Raw genomic sequence first — 20,870 nt, forward strand, 5'->3', positions numbered from 1 at the left:
AATGTCACAACCTGGTGTCCACTGTTCTGAGGTCCTCCAGGAAGGTGTGTCGCCAAGTAATACGAGGATGTCCCTGTTTGCGCTTTCCTCGTATTGGCTTCCATGTTATCGCAACTCTTTGTGTGCGTAATTCATTTTGTCGTAGAACATGTCCCGCAAACCTCATGCTCTGTTACAACCTCACTAAGTGTTCGACTTCCAGTTCGGCATAGGATTTCCCTGTTTGAGACCCGATCTGTGTAACTGACTCCCAAAATCCGTCTCAGCCATTTTTGTTGAGCAAATTTTAGTCTTTTCTCAATTTTAACAGATGACTTCCATGTCTCAGGCCTTAAAAAATGTTAGTGAATAAATAGTAGATCTATTCACTGTGAAATAATGGACATACAATCAGATAATAGTTTGTATCAATATTTAATACTTTTACATCTAGAGATGTTTTCGGAATGGCAATGTGCATAATGGGCAATAGAACACATACAACATTTCTTTAGAAATTTGAAACACCTTGAAGTCATTTAATTCTGTTCATAAATTGTACAAACAACTTTAAAGACACTATAACGTGTTGGAGTCCTAACGGAATCGAATGTAATGGCATAATTGGGCCTACTTAATTAAAAAAAAAAAGGCTAGCTGGGGCATGTGACCATTGACCACTGGGGTGGTAATTTGCATATGGGCGAATAACTCTGGACCAGAAGAATGTTTTTTATGGACATACGGGCTTCTAGAGGATATGTTCATTTTGCAGTTCGGTTTCGGCTAGGCGGGGTTTGTCGTTTCCAAGGTCACTGGTTCGGGCCCCGATCGGCGCAGTCCCTTGTTTACGTCACATTTAATTCACTACTTTCTCTCATTTAAAAACTTGGTCCCTGGTGCTGCTCTTTATTCATTTAAACTCAATATGTATGCATTACTTGTAATGTCATTTGGTAAATGTGCCAATACATTCAGATTGCTCAATTGTTTTTTTAACAAACTACATTCGTCTTATTATGGGAGAAGGGGCCCACCAAGGTATTCTTGAACCCGGGCCCACGGATACCTTGCTACGCCACTGGCTACGTGAGATATTATACCTGTCACATACTGGCGCGAGCAAGGGTTTTCATCCATGAAAATGATTTTAAAAGCCACGAAATTAACTCTTGCTAATAGAAATTTGGTAAAAGTAAAGCAAAGTCTTATTTTTTCCTAAAGCTAGTAATACACTTTTTGCCTGTATGGAAAATAGATTTTATTTAAATCTGCTAACAGTGCTCATAGATTATTATAAGTGGCGCATCTGAATTTGAAGTGATAAAAAAATTTACCGAAGGAAGAAAAAATGTTGGCCACCCCTGATGTAATACATAACATAGACAAAAGTTCTTCAGACTTTTCTTTCTGTCTTTCTTGTTGACAGATTCGGCATAGTCCAAGAAATCTCAGAGACGGCTGACAGTGTCGAATTTTTGGTCAGTAAGCCAGCGAGCAGCGTTAAAGCTTCGAAATCAAAATCCGTTCGATCCATGGCTACGAAATCCATAACCAGCGCCGCGAATTAGAAAAATATTATCTTGGACGTCTTATAGCTGTAGGACAACTCCTACTGTGACAGAGAGAAATCTCGTCCTTAGAGATGTTAATAATCAATGACCGTAATTATTTTATTTCTCTTTACTGGACTCTTAAAAATGATATTAATTAAAAGATGAAGAACACTTTCGTGTAATTTGTAATGGTGCAATTTGTTTTTCTGTTGTTGTTTTTTATTTCTCTTTTTTTTTTAATTTGTTTATGCCAAAATTTTATACTCGTTTTAAAACATTAATCCGTGTTTTAAGCTGGAGTCAGTTTAACAGCGGATTGGTCGGCAGGAGTGACATATTGATGAGCAAATAAAAAAGTCAATTATTGTACTTTAAAATGTAAATACTTAATTTGTACGCTTAGTAATAAAATATGCATCTTTTTGTTATTAAAAAAAAAGCCCAATAAAGAGGCAAAGGCCCAAGGATTCCTAGGATGTAAACAGCTCGATAACTGAAGTCAAAAGCTAAAAAGCTGAGGTATCCTTAAAAAAAAAAAAAAAATAATAATAAAGTCATGTTTCAAGGCATAGTGGCCAGAGCACGAAGAAAGGGTCCCCCAAAGATAAGCTGGCTGGACGATGCGAAGGATTGGACCGGCCTTTCTCTTAATATCCTGCTGACAGGAAAAAGTGAAGGAATTTTAATTACGCTTGCTGTCACAGATAATGTCGGGATGTTAAGGGCGCTTCTAAGTCGACCCAGCTGTCACGGGTACCTTAAATTAGCTGGGGAAAAAAGTAAAAGCGGTTGGTGGTTAACCGTGGGTCACTGAAGCAGATGACTGTTACATCATCTCCCCTATAGATCGCATGGACTTAAAGGGAAACAATAATTGTTATCATTTCACAGCATCCCTACTACAAAAGTCAAGGGACAGGTTCAGGGCCGGCCCTACAGATTGCGGAGCCTTATGCGAAACGGATTGCGCGGGTTCCAGTCTGGGTCGAGATAAAGATAATAAGTAAACATTAAGATTTTTTGTTAGAAAATAAATTCGTGTTTGCATTTTATTCATACTTTCCTAGGTGCTAAATCACGGTCACATTAACTTTACGAGCCCTCTATAGTAGATGGTAGTTATCGACTAGCAAAATATCGCTCTTTGATTTTTTTTTATAGATCGAGATAGATTCAGATCTATATTTATATGCCATGGACCATTTAAGTAGATATAGTTTCGGAACTCCTTCTTTAGTTAAAATTCGCTCTGTTTCTATATTTTATTAAATGAAAACTGATGCCGGTTTGGAAATATTGAATTCCTCACTAATCTTCTCACTCGAAGCCTTATTATTATTGTTATTATTATTATATTCCTGGGACTGATTAACACAATAACAAAAAAAAAAGATTCCTCATTACCCAAGAGTTTTGTTATGAGGTGTATCATAAGCAAGTGCTTCTTCTTCCCTAGTGCCATTAGAGAATGGAATGGGTTGCCTGAATCAGCCAGGAAAAACAAAGACTTAGCAGAGTTTAAGTCATTGGGTAACATGCATAACTAGAATAACACACGGAATGCGTCTGACGTAATTCTCTTCTTGTTTCTTTTGAAGTAACGTCTGTAATAGATAAGATAAGATAAAAAGAAAATGTAAAATAAAGTTTCCCTTGGGTAGATGATGTAAAGGTCATCCTGGCTCGCGATTAACGAGGGTGTCATGTGGCAAGCACAACGACCAATCGCTTTTATCTTTCCGCAACTAATATCAGGTACCCATTAGAGCTTTATGGACTCAGAGCCGCCCTAAAGAATCCTAAACGTGAAAAAAAAACCTCCCCCGTTCAGAAGTCAAGAGCTTTACAACTCAATTTAGCTCTTATAAAAGAGAGTAATCCTTGAAGGATTACGAGCACGACATGGCCTAAATTGTGCCGATGTGCCAAAAATTCAACTCAACTCACAACTCAATAATAAAGTCCCAGGCCAAAGACAAAATTTCCGCTTAAAAGTGGAGCTTGAAGTTTTATTGTCACTTGATACCGTTTCTTTTTGTTTGAAAAGGTGCGCGCGCTGTGTAATCGCACGCTGTTTATTCCGCGCGCTTTGTATTCGCACACTGTTTATTCCGCACGCTGTGTATTCGCACGCTGTTCATTCCGCGCGCTGTGTATTCGCACCGTGACAGCACCTATGTTGAACGTTGCTTAAACTTTTCATTTTACTTACATGTAGTGATCCATAGACATATATATATTTATTTCTGTCTATGCAGTGGTCCCAATGTCTGATCCATGAAGTGGATATGAGACACTATATAAGGAAACTAAACAATATTTAATGTTATTTTTAAGGTAAACACGATTTTGGTTAAATTAAATTTTACTTCTATATTTCTAATGCGTTCATACACAATGAAAAGTTTATGTCACGAGACTTAGTTTGGATCATGTCAACACAGAAAGATTTAGTTCCAGATATAAATATTTTACAGTCAAACTTTTTGAATTTACGACTGAAGGAGGCCTAACAACGAAACAAAACCAGAATAAAATTGTATCAAATACATAAACATAAATAAATATAGACTGGCCGAAGGATGTAGCTTCATGTAACTTGAAAACATGTATATCTATTGTATTCGGATTTCCGAATTATGAAACATTGCATGATCTTCATTCTTAGAGATTAAACAAAACTACACTGCCTCCTTATTTACAATATATATAGGTGTGTGGCTGACATAGATATGAATGCTTAACTTTTATACTGCTTATAAATGCTGTATAATAAAGTACACAAAATTGCAAGTCACCAATTTTCGTTTCATAAAACTCTTTAATCGGCCAGTCTATATTTATTTATGTCTATGATCACATATTTTGGTTTCTAGAGTCGATTGCATCATATGAAATAGAAAAAAAAATCATAATAACATTCAGAAAGACATAAATATAAATTCGTTTGAATTTAATGAACTACTTATAAATAACTGTTACAAATAGTATTCAAAACAAGAACTAATACAGATAAAAGTTGTTTTCATTGTGTCTTCAACATAGGCAAGAGACATATTATTGAAAGAGAACATCTATCAAGAGGCGGCGATTGAATATAGATCGTTAATGTAGCACTGTTTACTTTCAAACATTTTTAAACTCATTTTTTATTGAATTAATTATCTACTTAAATAGGTTAATTGTATCTTTTGTAAAGGCATAAAGTTGGTAATAAAATTTTAAAAAAGGGTAACCCCCCCCCCCAAAAAAAAAAAGGCAAAGCACCCCCACAAAAGAGCAAAAGCCCAAGGACCCCAAGGATGTAATAATAGCTCAATGAAAATGTCAGAAGCAGAACTGAGATATATATATCTAAGAAAAAAAAGTGGTTTAAAAAAACGTTAGGACGTACTTATCTTCATTCTGACGTAACGTCTCTAATAAACAAGATAAGATAAGATAACACATCGCAATGTAGTTATATGGTGACGTCAGAAATAGCGCAAGTTAAAGTCTTCTGTAAAACTACAAATAGCTAATCTATAGTTTATAACAAAGACCCAGTAAAGCATAAGTAATTATGCGAAATAAAAAATCTTGTTATTTTTTTAAGATCTTTTTTTTATGCGTTCTTTGAGACTGGTGCCTAGGGCAGGATGCACCCTCTTTGCACTACCCTCGCTACGCCTCTGACGAAAGACCTAGTTGTGAAGTTATAGTTGTTGTTTTTTTTAAGTATATATATATATATTTTTTTTTTTTACCATTTACTATATTGATGTTGAAGTCGATGGGACAACCTATAGCAGGGGTTCTCAACCTCTGAATCGCGAACCCCTCGGGGGTCGATTGGCGATTTGCCAGAGGTCGCCTAAGACCATCAAAAATAAGGATTGTTATTGTCTATTCTTCTATTGCTGTATGTGTGTGCATGGGGGGGGGGTCGCGGCAGAGTGGTATATTGTAAAAAGGGGTCGCCGAGCTTAAAAAGGTTGAGAACCGCTGACCTATAGTGATGTGTGTTACTTCAAACTTGATATTCAGTACTTGTACTAAATAATTGCAGGGTAGTGTTTAAGCAAATAAGTTTATATCGTTTGTTCTTCTTTCCCTTTAACAGTGAGGCTTGACCCTGTATCTGGTCAAGAGATGGTACATCCGTACTATGTTTGGACTAAACTTTTTCAGCCTTGTGTTACAAACCATTTTTATAACTGAACAGACAGGTACGTTTTAGACCTTATGGAATTTTTTAAAGCAGTTTGGTGTTCGATAATGATTGTGCTGCTGGTGTTCTAGGAAATGGGCATTTTTGAGACAGGTCTTCTAATTCCACTTCATCTTATACAATTGCGGTATCTCAGGTTAGATGTCTGCCTGGTCGAGTGGTTAGTACTCTGAAATGTCGTCTAGGTCGTCCCGGATTCGAACTTTTCCTTCTGCCACATACCGCCTCTATATAAGTGTTGTCTTGGGTGGTTGTGAAGGCTTGCTTTCAAGGGGTTGGATCGCTGGCGGACAATATCTCGCCCTAGTCCCGTAAGACAGGAATATCTATCTAGCGCTAGCATACTTTTGAAGAAAGCTCAACTCGATCATATAGTTAATCAGTTCATTAATCTACTTTTACAAGCCAACATTCTAGCTGACAAGAAGGAAGAACTCCACAATACTATAGAGACGAAAGCTGAACTTGTTTGGTCATGTTGTTATAGTTTGTCCATCGTGGTTCGATGATAACCACTATGTAATCCAGAGGCTGAGGGCTTTGCACTGGGGTTTTATGCCTCCTCATGTGGCTGGTGAGACCTATGTGATCCCGGAATGTTCGGCCGCACACTGGGCAGGTTATTCCAGCTGGAGCTAGTCTCTTTTGTCTTGCTTTTCTTCTCTGGCGTTTTTCTTCTGCCAGCATTGCTCTCTTTTCCTCAGCATCCTGTGCGCCAGTTTTCATAGCGCTACGCCATGATGCTCTGTCATGTGCCTCTGTCTCCCAGGTGGCTGGGTCTATGCTGAACGCCTTCAAGGAAGCTTTGAGGGTGTCCCTGAAGCGCTATATTTGACCACCTTGCGAGCGCTTTCCTTCGCTTAGTAGGCCATACAAGAGTCGTTTAAGGATGCGGCGGTCTTCCATTCTGCAGACGTGTCCTGCCCATCGCATCTGGGACTGCATCAGGATTGTGTGGATGCTTTGCAGAATAGCTCATCGAAGGACTTCAGTATCTGGTATTTTGTTTTGACATTCAGTATTTTTCCTAGACATGTCATGTGGAAGTGGTTCAGTTTCTTTGCATGCTTTCTGCACACTGTCCACGTTTCTGGGGGTCATATTGTAAGAGATAATTCACTATTAGAAGTCATTCTTCAAGGTTCCGTGGAAGAAGCTCCTCTGTACGATGTGGTAACGAGCTATTGGTGTAAACTGAACACAGGCTGTGACGTTGCAGGTCATTGTTGAGGCCTTCTCAACGAATGGTCTCGATTAATAACGCAATTCTTATTAACATATTTATTTCCCTGTAATAATTACAGTTAAGCTCCTAATTAACATCGTTATCTGCTAAGTACAAGCACAAAGGACAGATCAACCTCACCTATCCTTTAGTCTATTTGCACCGTTGGGGCACCACACAAGATCTGTTGACCGTTTTTCTCCATTCCTCTCTGTCGTTTGCCTTGAATAGAATATCTCTTTCAATGGAAGGCCCGTACATTATTTTTTGTTATCTTCATTTGTTTCTTTCTCTGTCTGCCTCTTCTTCTTTTTCCTGGTACTGTTCCCCGAAGGAAGGTCAGGACAGAAAAAGGATGGTGAGTAGACATTCGCATCAGATACCATAAAATTGTTTAGCCTGGGTATGTATTAAGTCCATAAAAAAGTACCTCATCTAACGTGTTTGTTTAATCATAAATCCTCTACTCAGTACCTTTATTCTCAACACAAAAACAGTTCAAAATCTTGCTTCTCTATGCGCTAGAAAAACGCATCCCCTGATAATAGTAGAACTAATTACTTTAACTGTACACTATATGTCCATTGAAATTATTCATTATATCAATAATAATAAGATAAGATAAAGGCTCACTCCATGTTACAGAAAGTTAGAATAAATACCTCTTCTTCCCTAGTGCTATTGTAACATGGAATGGGTTGCCTGAGCCAGCCAGAAAAACCAATGATTTGGTATAGTTTAAGTTATTGGTTAACATGCATGACTGTATTTAAATATGGACAACTAAATAAACAACTATTTTTGGGAGTTATATCTGTATTTTTAAAGATAACATGAGATCAGATGGGGAGGGGTCTCTCAGGGGAAGATACCGTCTCTTCAGTAGTGTATAAGTTTTCTCCCTTTCTCTAATTTGTTTAGAAACAATTCTCTAATGTCCTTCGTGAGCTTCAGTCCCATATACAAATATTTCGTTTCTAGATTTCATCTTCAACTGTCCCTTGGTCACCTGACCCGTTAGGACATTACACCATAAGTAGCTTGCCCATCTCCCTTGTTCTTTTGTACCAGGATAAGGGTCTATTTCATTGATGAGTCCGAGGATTCCTTGACCTTTGCCTTTACTTCGCTTTTCAAACTTACTAGCATCATACCCGCAGAATATGTAATTGATATTTCTTTTCGTATCTTCTAGCTACAGTTCTTGCAACACGAGAGCCGGAACCAAAGGGTAATCACTCTTATGGCAATGTACTCTTCAGATTTTGTTTCTAGGTTTTAATAATTAAAATAATTTAATTTATAGAGCGCTGTTAACAAACAAAATGTAGGCTCCAGATGTTAATGGTTTTATTTCTCATATCCTCGATTAATGCATAGAACTTGATTTTCTGTTTATATAGTTTGTCAAAAAAATTATTTCAAAAAATTGAAGCAAAACATCTTATACTATATATATTGTCTCTGTATGGATTTTGTATTATATTATGGCAATGTACTCTTTAGTTTTGGTGTCTAGTTTTTAATAATTATAATAATTTAATTTTATTTTATTAATTAGGTATATAGTTAAAGAAGAATGCATGCTCTTTTTATAAAACACATTTAATTTAATGGAGTCAAATCAACGATGGTATCGTCAGTTAGGAAAGAAAGAGTTAAAGCTAAATTTACAAAATAAATAAAATACGCAGACGTTAATTTAGTATACACTTCTTTGATTAAACTAATTACTGCATAATCCATCGCTCTAGGAGTGTCTAATTTTGGGAAAAGATTTGTCGTGGCCTTGCCTGGACAAAAGGGTCAGCGGAGATTATTTGCCAACTTTGTTTTGTTTACCCTGGAATATGGTAATTTTAATGTGAGTTTTTTTTTAGTAATCTTCTATTACATATGTCTTATGCTAAAATACTTTGGTTAGTAAAAATAGAAAGCCTGTAAATACAAATTCATTATTTGCAAAGTTTGGTTAAAACACATATGATTAGTATCTTATCTTATCTTATATAATACAGACGTTACTTCAAAAAAGAAGATGATTACGTCCTACGCGTCATGCATATTAACCAATGACTTAAATTCTGCCAAGTCACTGGTTTTCCTGGCTAGCTCTGGCAACCTATTCCATGCTCTAATAGCACTAGGGAAGAAGGAGTATTAGTAGTTAGAATGGTTTAACGATTACAGAAGCAGCGTTTTGATAAAGCAGGGATTTCCAAACTACGGCCCGCGTAACATATCCGGCTCATGCTCCGGTGTTATCTAGCCCCTGAATGAATTCACAGAAGATTGGATCCTTAAGTTTAAAATATTTGATTTATTAAAATAATCGCATTCCGACTTTTTGTTCGGAAAAAGAGACGAAACTTTTATGACTATTTACTAAACCTGTTTTTGTTAGCCAAAAAGAAAATGTAGTCAAAATAATATAGTATATATAGTTTTCCCAAAACACAGAAGCTTTGTGTTTTGTTGAAGTAATTTTCATAGTTTGATTGACTCTTAGACTATTTTTTAGTTTATTTTGGAACCCTCCTGTTTTTTCTCTAAATGTAAACATGTAGTTTCTTGTTTCTACAATGAATACAACATTGATACATGTAATTACGTGGCACTTATTCCCCTTAGGTCACATTATCTACCAAATGGTCGAACCAGAGTACGGACTATAACTATACCATTACTAATGGAAGACCAGCTCGAGCCAGACTTAGTCATGAATTCGTTGGGTAAGAAGATATTCTTTAATGGTGTAAATTAAATTATTGGCGGCCCCCGAAAGGGGAAAAGACGCTATTAGTTTTGAGTGGAATGTTTGTCCGTCCGTCCGTCCGTTCGTCCCGTTTAGATCTCGTAAACTAGAAAAGGTAGTGAAAATCCGACATGATAATATTTTAGACCATTCAAAGTTCTAATGCAACGGCTACTTGTTTCTTTTCTGAAAGCGTAAAATCTATTTTTTTAAATCACTTATGCAAGCAGTTTTTTTCATAAAAATACACCAGTTGGAAAACTATTCACTATTAATAGTAACTTATTAGGCTCTTTAGTAGGGGAAGTAGCCCTGCAACATATTTTAATACTTTTATGCAAATGGTTTTAGATTCTTTTGTCTATAGAACACTCAACTAAAGGAATTTTTTTTTTTACGAATTTTTTTTTTTTGAGGAATAAGAGCTTGACCCTTCTTAAAACAATTATATCAATTAGATAGTCATTTTAAGACATCAATTAGGCCAGGTTCACATCTAACTTCACCTGCCTTTTTACCTGCTTGGGTGGACCACTTGTTATTTTGTTATTTTTAAGAGACAACTTTAAAGAAGTCGTAATGTTATATGATAAATATGTTTAAATTTTTGGGAGCTTTTATATCAAATTTGTTTATCCTTTGTATATTGCTACCTCTTGGCTTTTTTTTTTTAGTAAACCAATTATAAAAGATAATTATGATATCAAAACAGAAAAGTGACACTGCGGAATTCACAGAAGGAGAGAGAGAGAGAGAGAGAGAGAGGCGGAAAAAGAGAGGGTCGACCAAATGGGGTGGGGGTGGGGTCGTTAAAATGTGGACTATATATATATATAAAGAGAGAGAAAGATAGAGAGAGAGAGAGAGAGAGATAGATATAGGCCTATATTGCCTGGGAATAAATCAACGACCATAGCTTGTGTGATGCTAGTATAATATTATACCTATGACCTCAAAACATACACATAACATACCTATATAATATCTATAAGAGGTGAATATGCGCAAAAAGATGAAGGTTAATAAAGCACATATTCATTCATATGTAAATGGTAGTGTATAAGGACAATCTTTGGAAGTAGTAATATTCTAAATTGCAATAACCGAAAATAAAATAGAAAAAAAAATACAAGTCCACTTCAATAACGGAATTTAATACTTCTGAACACTAGGTAGCTTGGGAGCGAATGGCGGAGGGTAGGCTCGAACTCTAGACTCTAATGATGCAGTCACAAGCGCAACCAACAGGACCAGGCTGTTTTACCATATTAAAGAAAGAAAACATGTTGCTTTCACGGTCATTTTAGACAGTAGGGAGGCGCGGGGGCTAAAAAGCAAAGCGTTTGGCTTCCTAACTGGGCGGTCCCGGGTTTGAATCATGGCGAAGACTGTTTTTCTTTTATTCCGAGATCATTAGGGCGTCTCTGAATCCACCCAGCTAGAATAGGTAGCTGACATGATTTAAATAAAAGAAAAGGCTGTTGGTCGTTGTGCCGGCTACATGGCCCCCTCGTTAACTGTGGGCCACAAAAGCTGATGACCTTTATATCATTTGCCCTATAGCGAGACCATTCGACCTTCAACGTCACAACCCTTGGACAGTTTGGACCAATAGCTCGTTGCCACGTCGTACAGACCTGTGACGAACGGTCTGGCCTATATACCGCATGGTCTGAAAGGGGCGCTTTACTTTACTTTTTTTAGACAGTAGTTCTAACTAGCTATGGAAATAATGCTATAAACTGTTTTATCTCCCTAGGTTTGAAAAGTACGGTCAAAAGGGCAATAGCTATGCACTGCAAGCCAACTACAGATTCTCATGCCAGGTTTTTCTGGAGAATAAAGCTCACTTCAATATTTCGGCTCATTTCTTGGCATTGCCCATGGAGGGATGGGGACAATGGTATCTCCTGTTGACCACAAAGTAGGTCAATATAAGTAGAAACTTGTCAGAGTGTGTTAGAGTTGTTTTGTTTTTTTGAGTCTTAAATCTGTCTCTTTGGGGGGATTGATTGTTTTATTATTCGGTGTGAATGTACATTTGGGTTTTCTACAGTTATAATGTTGTTCTTTTTTTTTGGGGGGGGGGGGGGGTTTCGTATAATGCACAAATTGTAAGACAAATTTCTTTACGGATAATAAAGATTATATTATGATTATTATTATTATTGTAATTATACTCTAGATCAATATCGATTTTTTGGCAACAGACTAATGTCTTCTTTAATTCTTCCTCTTTCTTCACAAAGCTTATATCAACTCACTCTGTCTATCTATCTATCTATCTATCTATCTATCTATCTATCTATCTATCTATCTATCTATCTATCTATCTATCTATCTATCTATCTATCTATCTATCCATCCATCCCACCATCATTCCATCCATCCATCCATCCATTCATCCATCCATCTCTCTCCCTCTCTCTCTCTCTATATATCTATCAATCTATCTATCTATCTATCTATCTATCTATCTATCTATCTATCTATCTATCTATCTATCTATGTGAAAAGCTACATTAGCTTATTTATATTACGCCTAAACTAAGATGTCACCACAACGACTTTGTCTTTACAGTTCTAATCCTTCCGTTCAAGTTGTCAACGGTCTCTCAGAGCAAAGGGTTCAAATATTGGCTCCTATAAGAGAAAAATCAGTTTTACGTCATTTCGGATATCAAAGAGAGGCGTATGGATTTTATTTATTAAGGTAGGAAAATTCATCCATCTATACATCCATCCATCACATCCATCCATCCATCTAGCCATCAATCTATCTATCCATCCATCTATCTATCCATCCATCTAACCATACATCCATCTTACCATCCATCCATCTAACCATCCATCCATCTAACCATCCATCCATCTATCTATCCATCCATCTAACCATCCATCCATCTAACCATCCATCCATATATCTATCCATCCATCTAACCATCCATCCATATATCTATCCATCCATCTAACCATCCATCTAACCATCCATCCATCTAACCATCCATCCGTATATCTATCCATCCATCTAACCATCCATCCATATATCTATCCATACATCTATCCCTCCATCCATCCATCCATCTATCCATTCATATATCCGTCCATCTATCCATCCATCCATACCTATTGCGGTTTCGGATCTTGCGATCTATGAGTTAAGTAGATTTAGTGCTCACCTGTCTCAATGGCTGACAGTTAACGAGGTCGTCATGTGACCATCACAATGACCGAGCTGCCTTACTAACCCAACGTAAGGAAGGTACTCATTAGAGTTGGGTCGGCTCATAGACGTCCGGAAAAATCTGGAATCTAATCCCATTCCCCCCCCCCCCCCACCGGATTTGAACTTCGGACGTCAAGTTCTTTTCCACTCAACCACCATGACCAATCTATATGTTTTGTTTAATTTGTTCAGTTACATACAAATGATTAGGATAGCTACGCCCCTGAGCTAGTGTTTCCCAGCCGTCAACGTCCATATTACACACCTTGAGAGAGCTAATAAGGATTTCTTTGTAACGCTTGTGTTGACCCTCCCACTCCCTCCCCTCCACTGAAAACGCTTTCCTGCACACAGATCGTTTGGGAAGACGACTTTCTGGCATACAGACCATACGTACCCCTCCCCTTTAGTCACTGGGACCTTCTTTTTTGTGACGGTGGATACAGTCCGTGTGTGATTTCAACGTCTGATATGTGGCCGACACAGTTTACATACATAAGAAACATATGGTTACATTTACTTACTATGATACATACATGAAAAAAAAAATTCGATTTTAAACATTAAAAATGGAAAATGCCACAATGGTTTTGATTTAACCCAACTTGTAAAGCGAAGAAAATTCTGCCTTTCAGATATTGCAATTTATAGAGCAGATAATAAAAAGCTCATTTGTTTCTATGGCCGACGGTTAACGAGGGTGTCATGAGACCAGTACAACGACCAACAACCTTTACTTTCCTCATCAAACGTCAGATACCCGTTAGAGTGGGGCGGACTCAGGGGCGTCTTAAAAAAAAGAACGATTTAAAAAATCCCGGTAGTCACAGAGATTCGAACCCGACAGCTCTCTGTTCGGAAGCAACTCAGCCACCAAGCCCCATTGTATCAATACTCTTTAAAAATGTAATTAACACATGACCTATGACCCAACTTTGACATTGTTTCTTTTAGTGAAGAATCCTGGAGCTTACAGCTTTGCACTGAGAAAGTCTGGGCTTCGTCTCTGTCAGGTAGTTATAATTTCAGTGGCGTAGCTATGATGAGGGAATGGTGGGTGAGGGAGGGGAGAATTCGAAAATCCCCCCGGGACCCCACTTGAGAGGGTCCCCCAAATGAATGTTCGAATTTTTTTTTACATTAAATATTACGCCGTTATCTCATGTCATGATGTCGAATGTCAAAATGCAGGGGTCTCTAAAGAGGTCAAGCCCCCCCCACCCCCACCCCCGGGTTGGATGGCAAATTCCTAGCTATGCCGTTGTATAATTTGCTACAGTGGACTCTTAATCATACACCAAACAGATTCATTTATAGTTCATTATGAGGACTTTAATATTAATTCAACAAATAATAATAGGTCAATAATAACCTCGTTGACATCAGTCCACTTTCGGATCTTCTCTATCTTCCACTATCAACACGCATTCGCACCATTCCACATTCACACTATGCTGCGCATGTATCACCGTACGAGGCGATACCCTCGCATGCACCAGTTGTATCTGTTCCAAGACAGGTCGTATCTTCGAATGCGTCTCTCAGCACCCTGCATCCGCTGAGGATGTGTTCTACTGTCTCGTATTCTATGTGACAGTGTCCACATCTTGGATCGTGGCTTTATCAGATCCTAGCGGAGTAGGCTCCTATCGGATAGCGTCATCTTATATCGTGGTTCTCTCGGATACCAGCGGAGTAGGCTCCTATCGGATAGCGTCCACATCTTATATCGTGGTTCTCTCAGATCCTACCAAAGTAGGCTCCTATCGGATAGCGTCCACATCTTATATCGTGGTTCTCTCAGATCCTACCAAAGTAGGCTCCTATCGGATAGTGTCGACATCTTATATGGTGGTTCTCTCGGATACCAGCGGAGTAGGCTCCTTTCGGATAGTGTCGACATCTTATATCGTGGCTCTCTCAGATCCTAGCGAAGTAGGCTCCTATCGGATAGTGTCGACATCTTATATCGTGGTTCTCTCAGATCCTAGTTTAAAAGGCTCCTATCGGATAGTGTCGACATCTTATATCGTGGCTCTATCGGATCCTAGCGGAGTAGGCTCCTATCGGATAGTGTCGACATCTTATATCGTGGCTCTATCGGATCCTAGCGGAGTAGGCTCCTATCGGATAGTGTCGACATCTTATATCGTGGCTCTCTCAGATCCTAGCGGAGTAGGCTCCTATCGGATAGTGTCGACATCTTATATCGTGGCTCTCTCAGATCCTAGCGGAGTAGGCTCCTATCGGATAGTGTCGACATCTTATATCGTGGCTCTATCGGATCCTAGCGGAGTAGGCTCCTATCGGATAGTGTCGACATCTTATTTCGTGGCTCTATCGGATCCTAGCTAAGTAGGCTCCTATCGGATAGTGTCGACATCTTATATCGTGGCTCTATCGGATCCTAGCGGAGTAGGCTCCTATCGGATAGTGTCGACATCTTATATCGAGGCTCTATAGGATACTAGCTAAGTAGGCTCCTATCGGATAGTGTCGACATCTTATATGGTGGTTCTCTCGGATCCTAGCGAAGTAGGCTCCTATCTGATAGTGTCGACATCTTATATCGTGGCTCTCTCAGATCCTAGCTGAGTAGGCTCTTATCGGATAGTGTCGACATCTTATATCGTGGTTCTCTCAGATCCTAGTTTAAAAGGCTCCTATCGGATAGTGTCGACATCTTATATCGTGGCTCTCTCAGATCCTAGCGAAGTAGGCTCCTATCGGATAGTGTCGACATCTTATATCGTGGCTCTATCGGATCCTAGCGGAGTAGGCTCCTATCGGATAGTGTCGACATCTTATATCGTGGCTCTATCGGATCCTAGCGGAGTAGGCTCCTATCGGATAGTGTCGACATCTTATATCGTGGCTCTATAGGATACTAGCTAAGTAGGCTCCTATCGGATAGTGTCGACATCTTATATGGTGGTTCTCTCGGATACTAGCGGAGTAGGCTCCTATCGGATAGTGTCGACATCTTATATCGTGGTTCTCTCAGATCCTAGCTAAGTAGGCTCCTATCGGATAGTGTCGACATCTTATATCGTGGCTCTATCGGATCCTAGCGAAGTAGGCTCCTATCTGATAGTGTCGACATCTTATATCGTGGCTCTCTCAGATCCTAGCTGAGTAGGCTCCTATCTGATAGTGTCGACATCTTATATCGTGGTTCTCTCAGATCCTAGTTTAAAAGGCTCCTATCGGATAGTGTCGACATCTTATATCGTGGCTCTATCGGATCCTAGCGAAGTAGGCTCCTATCGGATAGTGTCGACATCTTATATCGTGGTTCTCTCAGATCCTAGTGAAGAAGAATCTTATCGGGTACTGTCCCGTGAAACACAATGCCAAAATCTTCAACTCTGAATGAACATCCGAAACATGTAAAACATTTTACAAACAAAAATTTTTTTTTAAATAGCAACGTATTTGAGTATGTAAAAACTTGAAATAAATAATAAAAAGGATTTAAAACTACAATAGTTTATTCTAATTTTAAAACTAAATGTGTATTTTCAAAAAATTAGTATAGTTAACTATGTGCCCTTGGGGGTACTCTTATCCCAGTTTGGGAATCACTGGACAAAAAAAAAAAAGATTTCTGTATATTTTTAACAGGGTACAAAGTTCAGGGGACTAGCCCGTATGGCGTCATTACCGGAAGTTGTTTTGATGAAGAGGTATATCTCGCTTCAGACCCAGGCTGTAGACCAGACATCAACTTAGGTATGTTCTCAAGTATTCTCAGCAGAACCTTACAGATGTACACAGTACTCGGAGGTACTCTAGAGTTACTACAATGAGCCACAGTACTGTACACTAAACGTCAGCATTTTTTGTGCACAGTGCATCACATTAAATCACAGTACCTAAAGTGCTACACGGTACTCGATGGTACTCTAATGCAACCAGAATACGCCACAATACGCGACAGTGCAATGCAGTACTCTCAAGTATAATAAAGTACTGTGCATTATTGAGACGTACTACAGAAACACTAAAATACGCCAAAGTATTGTAAAGTACACTACAGTACTCTGTAGTACAGTCCATTATTCAAACTACTTATTTATGCATTACAACAATACAATTCAATACAATGCAATACGATACGCACAACTCACTATAATAAACTAAATTTCTACACAGTACTGAAACGTACCGCTACTACAAAATGCTACAGAATGCTATAAGTCACTACAGCACTCCTTAATACTCTATAATACCCCCAAAGCAATGCTCGAAGGTACTATTAGGTCACTACAAAATTCCACGATGCCATTCTGTATACTTCAGAACCACTGCACCACACACTCATCAAAGATGCTCTACAGTGCCCCTGAATCAATTTTAGAACCACATATAAATGTAAAGTACAATACAGTACTCCAAATCAAACTGATTGTATTTTTCTATAAATTGTATAACTAATTTTAGTAAGTAATATTAAAGTATTAATTATTATTAAAGTAATAGTAAACTAATTCTGGAGTTCATATTCCTTGTTGCAACGGGGATTTTTCTTTGATCTAAATTACAATATTCCGGACCTCTTTAAATTAAATTATGTTAATTGTGTACATTTGAAATAAAATTACAATAATTATTAAAGTTTGAACCAGACTAGAGTATCAATTAACTTTTGAACCAAATGATAATGGTAATTAATCTTTGAACCAAATTCTAATAATTATAAAAGTTTGAACCAAATTATAATATTAATTAAATACAATGATAATAGTAATTAACCTGTGACAAGAGGGACAATAAGGGTGGCTATCTTTATTTTTTTTTAATAGAGTTAGTCTTCTTTATTAATGATTTAATTTCCTGAATGATTACTCTCTCTTGAGTCTTTCAACTGACCAGTGTAGTTTGAACTAAATCTCTATAATGTTTAACTAATACTTGTGTTGTTGTACTATTGCTGTGTTACTCAAGAGAAGTGTGCCACTGTTGTGGGAAGAGTATTTCGATAATGAGCTAAGTAGACTTTATTTATTTGTTAGTACTAAGTTGGTTTGTGTAAATAGTATAGCTCTACGTAGTCTCTTATCCTCTCCTGTATGTTTTTTTTTAAATACACCTTTTGTTTAGATACGAGACAGTAGTGTGTCTCATGAATGACGTCATTTCATTGTTATTACTTGTATAATATTATTGTAAACCATCTTTTTGGTTTTTCGGCATAAGACATTGTTATTGTGCCTCTATGATGGTGGTTCTTTAATTATATTGACCGGAAACTGTCTTGCTACTTTGCTTTGTTTCATTTTGTCATTTTCTTTTGTGAGCCTTTATTTCCATTTATATTTTCCATGATCTTTTTATTTTGTTTGTAAATAAACTCCTTTTTTGTTGCAACTGAAATCTCAGAATTATTACTTGTCTGTCTCAGTAGTTTTGTACATCTAGAGGCTATAGATAATATAATTGGGACCACAAAGTACCACTGGACTAACTTGCCAGTACAGTACAGGTCACTGGCCTTATGACCTATCCTTATACTAGGTCACATAACCTTTGAACCAAATTATAATAATAATAATCTTTTGAACCAAAATTTTAATAGTAATTATCACAGTTAGGTTTGCTCTTGTTGTTTAAAATGCTTATTCGTCGAAGGTGTTATAATTCAATAACCTGGAATCACTGTAATGTATAAAATTACAAAATAAAACTGTATCAAACGAGTATCTTCTTTCAAAGCTCAACAACTAATCGTTTCAGATAAATACATAGATCTAATTTCTCAACTAATAAAACATATGACCTGTCACTTCAAGTTATAGCTCCAAACTAAACTCTCTACCAAATCGTTTCCTTAACTCCTCCCCAAACTCTGGCTTTAAACAATCCAATCATTCCCTATAACGCGCAAACCTAACTCGTGTCTGATGATGTCATGGGTCTCTCCATACGTCTGCACGCGGGGTTTTCCATACTGGGATAAAAATATACTAAGTTTATTACCCTAGTTTAGGTTGTTGTTTTTTTTTAAACTGATACGTGATAGTAATTAACTTTTGAACCCAATTATAAAAATATTTTTTGTGTGTTGACAATCAGACATGCTGTTTCCCATCTCAAAGTACGCCACGAAATTCATTGTTACCAAGCCTGTGAAATTCGAGGGGCACTTGAAGATCGTTGTCGCCAAAGCGAAAACTCAAATCTCTGTCGACGGCGAAACAATCAACAAGAACTTCACTTCGCAGCGCGATCTAGAGCTGATAAGTGTAAGCACCAAAATAAATTCACTTTATAAGTCACGTGATGCGCGTGTCAAGGGTTGCCACGGAGACATAAGCTGGAATTTTGTTTTGCACTTTGGCTTCTAGTAGCTTCGAGTTTCTACACAGAAGATTAAATAAAGTACGGATGATATAGAGTCTGTGTGTGTGTGTTTCTATGGTGGCGGTGGGGAAAAAAGCTAGCGATTGGTTGTGAATGATGCAAGATATGTGGCATTGTCGTCAGCGGTCTTAGTTAGGGGAGACGACTCCAGAACGTGAGACTGAAAAGACGTGTTTTTCAAGTGAGTTAAACATTGTTGAAAAATGATATATTACTCAAGTCTACTATATTTATTTCCCTTAATTTCAACTTGGATTTGTCTGTATTATAATAAAAGTTCTACTGAGTATATCTCTCAAGGAAGTTATTAAGTTATTTGAAGTTTTATTAGTTAAGATGTATTACGCCTATAGTGGTTTAGTTGTCTGCCAGCAGTTTGGTGCTACACGTTAACTATCGTAAACAACAAAAGGGGGATAATTAAAAAACTTTAAAACAGAGATCACATTCTACTTCTAGAGCTTTGAAAAGAGATTAAAGAACTATAAACAGAAGGTACAAGCTAATATCAGGGTTCATTCAGGGTTCATTCAGCCCATAAGTGTCAAGCTCTATGTTAAGTCTACTTTTTGAAAATCTATTGAATTAAAATTTGAAAGTGTGTTATTTGCTGAAACAGTGTAATAACTCGCAGGAAGGCAACTCAACGAGGACAGGTGTTTATTTACAGAAAGTCACAAACACATAATGACAATGTCTGCCGCCTTAAACATGGTTTCAGCTCTAGCTGGTAGGCTTAGGCGTAACTCCGTTGTATCTCTACAATGTCAACATTTCTTCTCAGTGTAGTCTCTAACAGTACACGAGAGCGCACCTTCTGCACTAACTTGAATGACGGTATGCAAGTTAGGGTTAGAGCATCGCTCCCTTCCTTACGAGTGTTTGTCCCGAACACTACCTGGAGCAGTGTTAGTCAGTTTAGGCGGAAGTCGATCGATGGGAAATCACAAACGACGAAGACGTTGATATTGGATAAGAGTATTAGCAGTGGGTGTGTTTGATATCCACTTGTAAGGGGGCAGATGATGTAAAGGTAATCTGTTTCTTCAATTGTAGAGTAAGTCTAGTTAATCCAACCCAGTGACTTGACACTATGTTTAATATTTCCATCGCCAGTTTGAGAAGGAGAACATGGTGGGACCACATTTCATTATGTCGACAGGAGCGATAACTGTTGCCTTCTTCGTCATCACAACTTGCAAGTCTAACAGTTACGTAGAGATTGCGTCCACCATCTTTGTACCTACTGGACTGTACATGGACAACTATTACTGGACGTAAGTAGAAATACTGGACGTAAGAAGTAATACTGGACATACGTAGTAATACTGGACATAAGTAGTAATACTGGACTTAAGTAGTAATACAGGACGTAAGTAGTAATACTGGACTTAAGTAATAATACAAGACGTACGTAGTAATACAAGACGTACGTAGTAATACAAGACATAAGTAGTAATACAAGACGTAAGTAGTAATACAAGACGTAAGTAGTAATACAAGACGTAAGTAGTAATACAAGACGTAAGTAGTAATACAAGACGTAAGTAGTAATA

The 20,870-nt window shown here is 37.7% G+C and overlaps 2 protein-coding genes across 4 annotated transcripts in view; both read left to right on the forward strand.

Annotated features, from left to right (window-relative positions):
* Positions 1 to 1,709, forward strand: part of LOC106079134 (uncharacterized) — a 54,989-nt gene extending 53,280 nt beyond the window's left edge. The window contains exon 28 of one of the 2 annotated variants that reach the window (XM_056017894.1): positions 1,409 to 1,709. In XM_056017894.1, the coding sequence (XP_055873869.1) occupies positions 1,409 to 1,550 (142 nt within the window). In that variant the 3' untranslated portion in view covers positions 1,551 to 1,709. The remainder of the gene's footprint in view (positions 1 to 1,408) is intronic. The other variant, XM_056017895.1, reaches the window with a different exon arrangement.
* A 2,053-nt stretch (positions 1,710 to 3,762) lies between these two features.
* LOC106079758 (uncharacterized) overlaps positions 3,763 to 20,870 on the forward strand; it is a 54,175-nt gene continuing 37,067 nt past the window's right edge. The window contains exons 1-11 of one of the 2 annotated variants that reach the window (XM_056017838.1): positions 3,763 to 3,872; positions 5,638 to 5,743; positions 8,166 to 8,201; positions 8,725 to 8,834; positions 9,602 to 9,702; positions 11,485 to 11,649; positions 12,307 to 12,438; positions 13,906 to 13,964; positions 16,576 to 16,683; positions 19,027 to 19,196; positions 20,431 to 20,591. In XM_056017838.1, coding sequence (XP_055873813.1) covers positions 5,683 to 5,743; positions 8,166 to 8,201; positions 8,725 to 8,834; positions 9,602 to 9,702; positions 11,485 to 11,649; positions 12,307 to 12,438; positions 13,906 to 13,964; positions 16,576 to 16,683; positions 19,027 to 19,196; positions 20,431 to 20,591 — 1,103 coding nt within the window. In that variant the 5' untranslated portion in view covers positions 3,763 to 3,872; positions 5,638 to 5,682. The remainder of the gene's footprint in view (positions 3,873 to 5,637; positions 5,744 to 8,165; positions 8,202 to 8,724; positions 8,835 to 9,601; positions 9,703 to 11,484; positions 11,650 to 12,306; positions 12,439 to 13,905; positions 13,965 to 16,575; positions 16,684 to 19,026; positions 19,197 to 20,430; positions 20,592 to 20,870) is intronic. The other variant, XM_056017839.1, reaches the window with a different exon arrangement.

Source organism: Biomphalaria glabrata, chromosome 18, assembly GCF_947242115.1.
Source record: "Biomphalaria glabrata chromosome 18, xgBioGlab47.1, whole genome shotgun sequence".
Lineage (NCBI taxonomy): Eukaryota > Metazoa > Mollusca > Gastropoda > Planorbidae > Biomphalaria > Biomphalaria glabrata.